This window comes from Pavona decussata, unplaced genomic scaffold (assembly GCF_977016875.1).
Source record: "Pavona decussata unplaced genomic scaffold, jaPavDecu1.1 SCAFFOLD_182, whole genome shotgun sequence".
NCBI classification, from domain to species: domain Eukaryota; kingdom Metazoa; phylum Cnidaria; class Anthozoa; order Scleractinia; family Agariciidae; genus Pavona; species Pavona decussata.
In genome coordinates this window covers 661,210-673,954 of record NW_028145592.1, presented here as the reverse complement: position 1 = coordinate 673,954, position 12,745 = coordinate 661,210, and the positions used below count along the sequence as shown (strand labels likewise).

At 39.4% G+C, this 12,745-nt stretch overlaps 1 protein-coding gene across 1 annotated transcript; it reads right to left on the bottom strand.

The window, feature by feature from the left end:
* Nucleotides 1-4,348: 4,348 nt before the first annotated feature.
* LOC146463011 (roundabout homolog 1-like) lies at nucleotides 4,349-10,875 on the bottom strand. The gene is made up of 6 exons (XM_085084982.1): nucleotides 10,190-10,875; nucleotides 9,734-9,782; nucleotides 8,404-8,676; nucleotides 7,989-8,258; nucleotides 6,766-7,041; nucleotides 4,349-4,716 (listed from the first exon to the last, which is right to left on the bottom strand). Exons 1-6 carry the CDS (start codon nucleotides 10,505-10,507, stop codon nucleotides 4,409-4,411), a joined length of 1,494 nt encoding a protein of 497 aa, XP_084941108.1. The 5' UTR covers nucleotides 10,508-10,875; the 3' UTR covers nucleotides 4,349-4,408.
* Nucleotides 10,876-12,745: the final 1,870 nt, after the last annotated feature.

Below are 12,745 nucleotides of genomic sequence, written 5' to 3'. Positions count from 1 at the left end.
TCCTGAAACTGTATTTAGTCTTGGAGTCAGTCTGTTGTTGATAATTGTTAATTAAAATAAAAACGGCATCAAATACCTGTGAAACTTGCCACGGCAAAAGAACCTCCGGTATGTTCGTTACATAACAGACAATTATGAAAGAACAACAAATCTTTCTTCTGTAATGCGTTGGGTTCCGCCATAAACCTGAAGTGCACTTTCTGGTCTGTGGGTTCGCCTTGTGGCGCTGAAGGTGTTGATCTGAAGATTTGTCCCTGGCTATCCTGTACACGAGATATTGAATCGCACTGGCTCGTCAGTCTTGGTTTGGGAAGAAAGCGTGGCGCGACGGGTTCAAAGATCTCCGAAGCCGATTTGATTCTCAACAGAGCAGGTAAATTTGATGTCCCTGAAGATGTGAAGAGACAGACATCACAAAAACCTTACAACAGACTGGACTGGCCGAAAACAGACTATGTGTTTCCACCCAAGTTATAAGGGACAACGAAAGGGTAAAACACAAACCCGACGAGTAAATGGCAAGATGTCACAAGGCATTTTTGAGCTGCATAACGCTGTTGTTCCCATCGGTTCAGGTTCGTTTTATGTTAACTGAGTGACTGCATACTTGACTCATTTAAAAATATAAACAACATACCATTTACGGCCGTGGGAACCAAACGCGAAGTTTCGGACATTTGGTTTGTTTACATTTGTTCCGCGGAGTCGCATTATGCCGCCTCAAATTAGTCGTATCACAGGACAACCAATCTTGACCTCCATGCTACACTATTGTATTTTAACAGCTTTTAGTTGGAATTTTGGAATAAAGGCGGGAAACATTCTGCCCCATTAAAGTGTTTCTCAATTATATATTAAATATTTCATATTCATCAGAAGAAACTAGTTTTGTTTTATACCAAAAATCATGATTCCTTGTAAAAAAAAAATACAATGTATTTTTGGTATAAAATAAAATTAGTTTCTTCTGATGGATATGAAATATCTAATATATATTTGAGAGACACTTTAATGAGGTAGAATGTTGCCCGCTTTTATTCCAAATTCCAAGCAAAAACTGCTTTTAAACTATATCAAAATACAATAGCTAGCATGGAGGTTAAGATTGGTTCTCCTGTTTAAGGCGGCATTGCGACTCCGCGGAACAAATGTAAACAAAACAAATGTCCTAAACTTCGCGTTCGGTTCCCACGGCTGTAAATGGTATGTTGTTTATATTTTTTAAATGAGTCTAGTATTCATACAGTCAGTTAACATAACACGAACCTGAACCGATGAGAACAACAGCGTTATGCAGCTCAAAAATGCCTTGTGACATCTTGCCATTTACTCGTCGGGTTTGTGTATTTAATGCCTGACCCCGTTGTCCCTTATAACTTGGGTGGAAACAAATAGTCCGTTATCGGCCAGTCTAGTCTGTTGTAAGGTTCTTGTGATGTCTGGGGCAAACAGTCATTCCTCCTTCTCATCTTCAGGGACATCAAATTTACCTGCTCTGTTGAGAATCAAATCGGCTTCGGAGATCTTTGAACCCGTCGCGCCACGCTTTCTTCCCAAACCAAGACTGACGAGCCAGTGCGATTCAATATCTCGTGTACAGGATAGCCAGGGACAAATCTTCAAACCAACATCTTCAGCGCCACAAGGCGGATCCACAGACCAGAAAGAGCACAGAAGAAAGATTTGCTGTTCTTTCAATTGCCTGTTATGTAACGAACATACCGGAGGTTCTTTTGCCGTGGCAAGTTTCACAGGTATTTGATGCTTTTTTTATTTTAATTAACAATTATCAACAACAGACTGACTCCAAGACTAAATACAGTTTCAGGGAAATGCTTGTTGTTACCAAGTTTAAAATGCAAGTGTAAAAAAAAGTGGGAAATGTGTTCTGTTTGTGATCACGTTTGACAATTGTCAAATACCGTGACATGTCACGCATAATCAAATCAAGGTCAATCAAGTGTGAGCTAACACCAATTTGATGTTATTCCTGCCCAAAGCGTCACTCAACTAAATCTTCCAGGGAAGTTCTACCTCGAAGAGTTAGGATAGTTTCATCGAGCTTATCCAAAAACAAAAAAAGAAAAAATCAAAAAAGAAGAAGATGAAATAAAGAAAAACCGAGAAAAAACCGCTGTGGAACTTTATTAGCAAAAATACCGAATCATCTTTGACTTCGAGCGTGGCTCATGCAAACGCATTTTAATGGCTCAAGTTAGAGTTTGCTGATTTTGGGAGAACAGATGTTTGGCTTATAAAATATCAAGAAATTTTTGGAAAGGAACGCCGCACCTCTGAGAAAAACAGTTTCGAAATTGCCTCACATTTGGCCCAAGACATTTTCGCGATCGCAAGGAAATTGCAAAATTCCATAAAAAATTAAGTTTTATGTTAAGTCGGGATATTTTCCTTTAACAACGTTTTTTAGACGATAAACAATACAAGCAATCGATATGAGTCCACAGAAATGAGGCGAAATATATTTTATTGAGCTTCAAATTCTGCATATATTTTGCGTGACATCAGGGTCAGTAAGGGTCAAAACCAGGGGGGGTGGTCAAACTACGAAACGCAACAGCAAGAGAATTGCTAAATAGCATCATTCATTATCATTTCGGACAGACATTAAATGGTGTAAGTTTGAAGGAAATCGGCCGACCCCCATCTTTCACCTCTGCCTGGTTTTCTCAGACAATGACTCTAAGACTGGTCCAAAATGATTCTAGACAAAAAATCTTAGGGCCGGTATATGGTGATTCAGTTGTTTGTATCTGTATCTTTCAAATTACTTATCAGGGGCACCCAACGAGAGACGTTTCTCTCAAATCCTTTGAAACGCAATTTTAGGCTATCTGGAGTGCCTTTAAAGCTCTGTAGGTTCATTTCAAGCCGCGCTACAGTATTTTTATCTGTTCGGTAGTTCTAGGGGAGCTTGAGTCTTTTCGAAATTACTAGGGCATCTTTGTCCATTTCCCGAAAACCTTAGGTCTTATTTCCCTTCCGAAAATCTTAGCTGGCCTTTTTTCGGCACCCGAAACGACATTTTTATCAATCCGAAAACACTAGGCCTTAAATTTCCCATATCACGAAAGTTCGAGGTGAAAATTCCCTTTAGAAAATTGTAGGGGATTAAGGGCCTTCCGAACAGATAATTTACCTAAACGATCCGTTGGGTGCCCCTGACTTATTACAGCGATTGAGACAATTATTGTGAAAGAAACTTGATTCTTTTATTACTCCAGGTAGCGCTGTCTAAATTTTTCAGGGAACGGAACATAAGCAAAAAGATGAGAGAGATAAAAGATAAGAGAGTTTCTTCCTACAAGGGATTCAATCTGATTAAAGTTTATTTCAGTGTGAAGTATAGTACATGTGTATTTTATCAATTGTTTTAGTGCTAAGCTCTATTGGGAAACACTTTCGGTAGCTCCGACTGTGAGATTTACGGTGTCCGCTGTAATGATGTAACCAGCGACACATTTTTCAATTTTCGCCCGTGAGAGATACAGCAGATTGTGTGTTAAGTGGTCGCCTACGGGAGATTAAAAGCAATTAAAAATTTTAAACATTCATCTCTAAAAGTGGTCGCTTACGAGAGGTGGTCGCTCACGAGAGGTGGTTGCTTACGAGAGGTTCCATCTAAAGTGATCTGACTTGAAAACTTTTGGTATTTTGGAAAAGTGGTCGCTAATGAGAGGTGGTCGCTTACGAGAGGTGGTCGCAAAGGGAGATTCGACTGTATCACTATTATCTTTCGATAACTGTCGGAATATTAATCGTAGAAATTACGAAAAATAAAAGAAAAGAAAAAAACAACAACAAAAAACAAACCAACAACAATAACAAAAACAAACACAACAACAACAACAAAACAATTACAATTAACGAAAACAAACCTTTAATCAAAAGGGGGAAAAATGCCTTGCGTTTGAAAACGGAGGCCATTTCAGGTAATCTGTATTCTGGAAGGTTGCAAGGGTAGTATAATAAAGTTTCAAAATGTTAATTTTGACTTTTTATCACTTTTACTAGAGCTCGAGTGGTCTTCAATTGAGAGGCGAAAGTAGTTTCGTGTTTGCTTTGATTTCGCTATACTACGCTCTGTGATTGGTCAGAAAAACTGGCGCGAATTTCTGAACCAATGAGAAGCAAAACCAATCGTGATTTGCTCGCACGCATTTTCGCGCGGTTGGGCTGAGCCTGTTCCATGTATTTGCGTCTGATTCTGATTGGTTGATGACGTTGTTTGCATCTACTGTGGTTGGCCAGGATAATTCCTGTACGACACTCATTTGAAAGCCGCTCTACTGTTAAGTTGTGGGGCATCGCAATTGGAAACCATTTGAAATTTGTCCGCGTCAGGGAGTTCGGAGCGTGCCAAATAGTTTTTCAAAATGCCAGTAATGGTTTAGTCAATTACAAACATGTAAATGGATGTCTTACCTATCTCTGACTTTGTAACCACCGAATCGTTATACATGTTACGAGCAACGCATTGGTACGTGGCCTGGTCCGACGGCTCAAAAAGTTTGATTTCAATCTCGCTGATGACTTCATCTGTGGTCGCGTTATTGATGGCATTGATGCTGACATTGTTCTTGTACCACGTGATTTTGGGTAAAGGTGATCCTTTAGCGGAGCAATTGACTCGAATGGAGGCTTTGATGCTCGGCACAGTGATTGAAGCCGGTGGTGTTGAGGTGAAAACAGGAGGTTCTGAGTAAAGAAATGCGTTAAAGCGTTTTAAATTCCTTTTAAAACCTGAGCCGATTGCTAGTTGTTTGAAACACTAATCTTGGGTTGACTGTTGGGGAAAGCATCGTTCGCGGTACCACTGTTTCAAAGACTTCAATGAGTTGGAGAGAACTGTAAGAAACTCAGCAAGTTTTCCAATTTTTAAGAAGTGTCTTTTTTCTGCTTTTTATAATTAAGTCATTGTTTTTAATCCTTGCAGTGTGTATGTTGTAATTATTTTTATATCTCGATTTTAGCTTAAATTTTATTATATTTTAATTGTATCATATATATCGATTTTAGCTTAAATTTTCTATATTTTAATTGCATCATATAATATTTGGTTATACATAGACAAGTAAAGATAAACGATAAAAAGGAACAACGTTTCGGGGTCGTCATGACGCCATTATCAAGTTCGAAGTGATAGAAATAATTGAAGTCAATGTCAGAAATAGTTCACCAAAAAATTAACATAATCTCTGAATATATAATGTCACGTAAATAGTTTAGCTTGAATTGAGTCCGATTGGACATTGAGAGATGGTGTTAGCTCTCTAATTAGCAACATTTCGTAAACTAAGCAATCGAACTTATTCATGCACTTCTTAAGGACAGAAAAATTTCTGTCAAGGTCTTTAGGGACATTACGGTGTTCATTAAGAAGGTGTTTGCCAATGGAAGAAGATTGGTATTTATGCTCGACCACGCGCTGGTGTAAATGCCGAAGTGTAAACCCTACATAACTTGCATCACACAAGTCACATTGATATTTATAAACAACACAATTCTGTTTTACAATAGATGGTTTTCTCTCCTTTATCTTTAGTTCTTGTTGGATTTTGTTACCAACAAAAATCGGTTGGATGACTGTGTCAATCTTCTGGATTGTTATTATTATTACTGTAAACTTAAGGTTAAGGTTAAGGTTTTTTTTAAGGTTTTTATTATTATGCACTATTTCAATGGTTTACTACAAAAGGAAATTACAATATATAAGAAAAGTAACAAAGACAGCATTAAATTACATAAATGTGAAAAGTAAAATGTGCGCAGTGACCAAAGGAGCTTAGGCTTTCGAGTTGGTCACTGCCACGTGCAACTAACTGGCGTATAACGTGCAACTAAACAGCAAAAAAAGTAAAGAATAATAAAAGTGCAATAATAGAAACATACTACAATTTTTACATAAAAAACAATAGGAATTATAATTAATAGTGAGGGCAATACCTTTTAAATACCCAATATTCATTGGGCATTTAAAAGGTACAATTGGTACTGCTTGTAGAAGCTTAATCTACAAGTTGTCATGGCAGTTAACCTGGATTAGCGCTAATTGGCTTCAAGCAATTCGGCTCTGCAGGCGTGCCTTTCTCAAAGCTCCCGAAGAGCTTTCGGGCCAGAAAAGTATTTTTCTTATTCCTTTTCTAGAGATCACGTGACTGGTTGCTGTTCTTTCTGAGTAACTCAATGTGTTTCTTAATTTAGCAGTAGTTAAAACATGTTTTGATTCATATGTACTATATGTATACTCACAAAGACCACGTTTTTGTTTGCTTTACACGCATAGACTCATGGATTTGACTCAGAATGAACATTCAGGGCATAAGTTTAAGGGTCTCAATTGACTGAGACATAAACAAGCGAAGAGCTGGGAGCTATTTATAGAGGAAGTGGATAATTTGATGATAAAAAAGAGGTTTCAAGGGGACTTTTATGATCGAGCAGGTTTGAATGCACCTAGGTAGAGTTAACAAAACCCAACAACTGACTTTTGGGAAAACTTGAATTCGATACAAAACTTTACATTTAATACTTAGATAATCAATTTCGGAAAACTGGCCAAACGTAAGAGATGAACTAAGCAGTTTGGGAAAACAAGCAGACTTATTTTTGTGCTCCTTTTGAATTTATCTAAGAGCTTTTTCCTTCAGATTATCACAAAGTTTTTCTCTACTTCATAACCATTCAAAATGACTTCGGTGATAACCTGAAAAGGACGCTTTCTGCATGACCGCGGTTTTCACTTACCGACTGATTTAACTTTTAAGAAAGTTCCATGAATAACCATTCCATATTTGTTTGTTGCTGTACATATATACACTCCTCCGTCTCCACTTTCGGTGTTGTTTATATAAAGACCGTCTTTTCTTATTCTGGTTCGCCCCTCAGGGAGGGGTGCAGGGGGTGATCTGGACCACTGCACTTTAGGGGTGGGGTTGCCAAGGAGGTTACACTGTAGTCTTGTCTCTTTGCCCAAATAACCAATCATTTGTCCTGGAGGAGACTTAGGGAACCTTGGAGAACCTGTATGATAGAAACAGAGATGAGCCATGGGTGTGGGAATCTAGCAGATTGGAGAGAGAGATTGGTTTCTTTCGTTTGTTTTGTTTTTTTGCTCGTTAGTGTGCAGTTTGAAAATGGAGCAGCCAATTCTGACAATGTTTGCAATCAAAACACCAACACAAATTGATTCTTTGCAACATAAAATTCTGTGGTGTTTGTAGTTTAAGAGATATAAGCTGGTTTACACTTACCAACGTAAACGCTGACGTTTATGTGACATTCCAAGACTAAAAATAGTCAAAACCAGTCCTTTTTTTTGCCTTACGCGTTTTTTCCCATCTTGACAAAGATAGTGTAAGCTATTTTCTCCTCCCTTGGTGTCGTTTTGCCCCCGCACTCTTGGCACTGGTTGTGCGTCAGTTTCCACGTTTGGTCAGGTGACCGTTTCGAGTGAAATTTTATGTAGCTTAATAGACACATATATATGCAATCCTTGTGAATAATTTTATTCCGCAGTTGGTGTCCCAGAAACCTCGATTAATAACAAATTGTTTTCTGGCGTGCGCTTCAGACACAGAGCTGGCTGTACGTTTCCCAGCGCTCAGTAAGGTGACTGTTTTCAGTTTTGAGCTGTTTCGTCGCGATTTTTTTCCTTTAATTTGTGGGACTGATGCAATCCGAATATTCTAGCTTTGGCTTAAAGATAAGTAAGATCAACGATGCAGATTAATATATGTTTTAAAACCAAATTGTTTGCAGGGCTGACACTACTGCAAAGGGCTTGTTTATTTGGGCAAACGTTTCAACTAGCACCACTCAGTCTTCTTCAGGGAGAAAAATTAACGGTTCTTAAAAGTTTAAATTTGAACGTAAACATAAACAGCTAGTGGCTAACTAGTGTACATGACATAGCGCATAGCGTATGCAACAGTTTACTGTTTTTAATTTTGTTTTGGCTTCAAACTCACCTAAAACAGTAAGTTCTACTTTTGTCTCCTGAACACCAAATAAATTTTCAGCGCGGCACGTGATCATTCCCTGATCCTCAAAGTGGACCTCCGTTATCTCAAACTTGTTAGCGGTAGTCTTGTATCGACGTTGGTCCCCAAATTGTTTTCCTTGGACAGACCACGTGACCTTTGGTGTTGGTTTCCCGGATATGGAAATGCTAATTGACAGATTTGCGCCCTCCTTTAAGGAGATGAGTGACGAAGGTTTGCTCGTAAATCGAGGCGGAGCTGTTGGTAGGACACATTACATGGTGAGTTTAAATCTCAAAGCTGTGACTTATTCAAAGATTAAATCATGCCAATGATAATTAGGGACAGGAAATTTGACTAGAAGGCAATTTTTTTAAACGATGTCTTTCAGATTTGTACTTACCAAACTTTGTAATATCTCCTTGAGGTTGAGTGTGTTCACCTCCATTGTAAGTCTTTAATTGTTGCCTTACAATGTTTTTAATGACTGTGACATTTGCACTAAGGCCCTTTCCCGGGCTCCCTCGCGCACCCCTTCTGCCGGGAGGCCCTATTTTTCCTGTTGTACCTGGACGGCCACGACGACCGCGCGGACCTGGTACTCCTGGTGGACCGCGGGGACCTGGTACTCCTTGTTGCCCGCGAGGACCTGGTGATCCTGGTGGTCCCTGGAGACCTGTAAGAGTCGGAAATATAACGTTCTTACCTTTTCTGGTCTGAATTAGGTTTTTAAATTCTGCGATAGGGACAGCAAGGATGGTTGTCACGAATCTATACCCCGTGAAATTTAGAACATGATTCATGACCATATAACAATAGAGTTGATGTTCGCGGGCGTAAATATGTTTTTGGCCCGACTCAGGCTCATTTTAGCCCGAGCCGCAGGCAATATGGATAGCGAGGATGAACATGATTCATGACATTGAGAAAAAACAACGATGGCCGAAGTGATGCCAAATGAAACGAAGATATTGAGACATGCTCGGGAATGTCAATAACATTTTACAAATAACAAAAGAAAATTAGCATGCGTAGCGGGTTTACGTAACTGGGGGGGGGGGGGGGGGAGAGGGAGAAAAAGTGAGGGAAAAGAGACTACGCTCTATAATTGTTGTGTGTCAAATTGCTTCAATTCTCAAGAGGCTTTTTGTCAAACTTTTAAGTTCGCCAGTGAACACAGAAATCATTTGAAGGGGTTTTTTTTCGACAGGCGTTCCCGTTCCCCAGTCTCTTTTCTCTAACTTTTCTCACCCCTCCTTCCCTCTCTGATTTGGCCTGCTACATGGATCAAAAATTGACATCAATACTTTGGGTCTGGGGGTATTCTAAGGTTAGGCGCAAGTTGTAGCAATAAATTCAAAGTTGACAATCTTTGTACCCGGAAATTTTTCATCATGTTTAGCTCTATAGTTCACAAATCATTGTTTCTAACAAATAAAACAGAATAGGAATCGAACTAATTATATCCCCGAGCTCAACAAGTCATCAATCTGCTGAAAGTTGCTTATCTTCTGGGTTTTTTTCCCCTCCCCACTGGATGAACTACTTGTCAATCAGAAGAGCTGATCCCTCCCCTCCCCTCAACATTGAGCTACTTAGGCATTGTGTCATACACTCTATGATACGAAAGGGCCCGCCCGGGCACAACCTTTGTGGCGCACAATAGTACCTAGTAACACAAATTACAAGTCGGAAAAGTCCAAAGTCGGCTGGAAAATCTGGCATTTACTGACCTCTCATACAGACAAGCTTCCCAGTTCCGTTTCCTGCAATGTCGGTGACCTTCAGGATAAAGGGAATAAAACCACATGTCAGTCTTGTCCACAAAAGCACAACATTGTGGAAAAAAAGTTGCTAGACGTAATGCCGACTTAATGACTATTAAGGGACAACATGTTGTTTAATTAATCTCAAAAACTTTCGAAATGTGGTCATCAAAGTTTCTTTCAGTCGAAAAACGAGCCGCCAAAAGTTCAAGCTGAATGCTCATGTACACGAGGAAGTAATAAATCCAGTGAGGTTACAGTCTGACAATGTTTCCTGTTTCCTTGTTGATAGTTAAAACTGTAAAGTTTGCCTGGGAAATATCCTGGAGCTTTACCAAACAACCAGGCAGTTATACGTGCGATCTGATTTCTCACTTGGTTCCCCAGGAAACATAATAAGCAACAAAGAAAAACGTTACATACCTGCATATGCTTAAGTAAGCTCTGCACACACTTTACCTGGAGTTGATCTGCCGTAGATGATTCGGACTCCTTTTTCTTTGCTCGGCGATTTCGCCCACTTCTCTTACTACTTGGAGCTGCAGTTAACGGAGTCGGTGTTTGTACCGAGCCTATGGTTTTACTCGCTCCCATAGTAGAAATCTTTCCTCGAACTAACGATAGTTCACTTTCCAGGTAATAAACTTTGTACGAGAGAAATGCGATGGCGACGATCGAAAATATAAGATGAAAAACCACCACAAAAGTGGGAACATTTGAAGACACCCGACTTGTGCCCATGTTTATAATTACACCAGTACCACCGATATGGGCCGATCAGAGAACCGCTAGCCGTTATATTGCCACATGAGGTGAAATTCTAGATTTAAAGCTTTCTCTCGTCTTTCGTGGATTAGGTTGCTATCAATACTCAGGCTTCAGCACTGACAACAAATTGCTCTTTTTTACCTTGGAGATTTTTCAAGTTCGAATCTCAGATTTCACTGTTGGCTAAATACTGAACTTGTTTTGTCGAATGAGGGCTTCCATTTAAATGAAAGCTCGAGAATGCTCTTTGGCTTCCGTGCCACAGTAACATATCGTCCAATAGCTTTCATCTATAAATGGCGGCACTAAGGAATTTCCTTTTTACGCCGGCATAGGAGAAATACGTAGACAGCCCCAGCTAAAGAAACTAACTGCTCAACTGACCTTACAATGTAGCGCCACAGGAAAGCCCACTGCTGTTTCAACTGAATAGTCACTCTCGGAGGGATAAGTTTACTTCCATAGAACAAGATCAAAGGTTAAAATCACTTCAGTTTTGTCTTCCTCTCAAAAGAGAACTCATATTCTGGCGTTCTTATTTTCTTCTCTTTAGTGTGTCTTTGTGAGAAAACAGTGATATAAGACATCTCTCGAGCCTTGACGTGAAAAAATGTTTTCTATAGTGCGTAAAGAAAAAGGATGGTCCGTGAAAATACACTAGTCAGGTTTTAGCCGATTTATATGATCATGAACCCAGACCCACCTAGTTTCCCGTGGTGCTGTTTATCATGCTGTACAGTGCAACTCAGGTGGTCTTAAGTCTCCTAACGTTTGCTTCTCTGGAAGAAATCCATTCAAATGAAAGTTACTGAGCATAAGTTTCCTTGAGGACTTTTATTATGTTGATCAAGGTTGGTTCTAACTTTTGAGTTATTGTTAGGTTATCGCTGTTTTGCAAAAAACAAAAAATTGACTTCGTTCCAGAAAAGAAAAAAATAATGTCTAAAGGTCAAATGCGATACGGTGTTCTCCTTGTGCCGTCGATTTTTCGAGAGCTTCCTCTGTTGCTGGATATGCTGAAGGAACAAACATCAAACGATGCACCGAAAATAAACAAAAAAAAAAGTTGGAAAGGAAACTTAAGATCGGTCCTTCCTCATGTTTTCTTTCTTTTTTATGGAAATGCAGCTGTTTAGCATGCACAACCGACAACTGAATGTTAATCGTGTGTTGTTTAATTAATATCAGCAGATTCACCAGCAACCTTTGTGGCACTATTGGTGTCAAAATGATCGAGGGATCCCTGAAAAGGGTTCCTATCCACTGATTTAAAATCCGCAGGTAAAAAGGAAAAATTGTATGTGTGCATGGTTGGGTCAGGGGGGTTGTAAGTGGAGAAAAGAAAAAAGTGAAAGAAAAAAGTGAAAGTAAAGTTGAGTGAAGTTCCCCGAGTAAAAAGTGTAAGAGAACGACATTCACCGAGGCTCATAGAGGCTGCGAGTCATCAGGGATGAAGCGCAACCGAGCAAGGGAGTTTCTAGTCCAGCGCTAGACCTTCACCCGACTCCCCCGTGCCGAGCCTCGAAATAGAAAAAGGAAAAAAAAAAGTGGTGAGAAAATCTCCAGTTCTGAAAACTAAGGAAAGGAGAATTATGCTACTGTAGTCAAAATATAAAACGACTGGATCGTAAAACACAATAAATTAAATAGCAGAAGATTGAAACACAGGAAAATGATCGTAGCAAATCCCTATGAAACCCAAATTTAGTTTATTAAGCCCAGATATTATGCTGAAAGGAAGGAAAAGATAAGGATAAAATGATACTCACGTAGCTTGTAGAGAAGTGGGTTGCTTGAGTCTAATAAATGAACTGTATTTCGGGAAAAAAGTAAAAAAACCTTTTTTTGTGTTTTCTTGTGCCGTGGCGTCAGCAAAATTTGTAAAAAAAAAAAAAAAAAAAAATTAGAACTGACTGAAAAAACCGTTAAGTATCATAACAGATCCAGAGTTCATTCAAACTTGAACGAATTAAAGCTGCCACTTTCATTCATGCACGTCCGCGCGCGGTCAAATGTTACAAGCTTCTTTTTTGACAAATAAAGATCGCCTCCAGTTTTTCTGCTATAAGCCTGTGCTTTGTTATCGATGTGTTGAATAATAAAACAATCATCCTGCTCAATCTTGCGGAACCCGCCTGATTTTAGCCAACTCGACCTACGGCCTCGTCGGCTAAGTATCGATGTTCGGCGATATTCCGCGCGATTTCGCAG

Bases quoted from the DNA above. Each gene is read 5' to 3' on its own strand.
- LOC146463011 (XM_085084982.1), bottom strand. From the start codon at position 10,507: ATGGGCACAAGTCGGGTGTCTTCAAATGTTCCCACTTTTGTGGTGGTT. The intron at 9,783-10,189 runs GTATGTAACGTT...TTTATCCTGAAG, and splicing joins GCTTACTTAAGCATATGCAG to GTCACCGACATTGCAGGAAA. The intron at 4,717-6,765 runs GTAAGTGAAAAC...TTCTTTACTCAG, and splicing joins CTTAAAAGTTAAATCAGTCG to AACCTCCTGTTTTCACCTCA.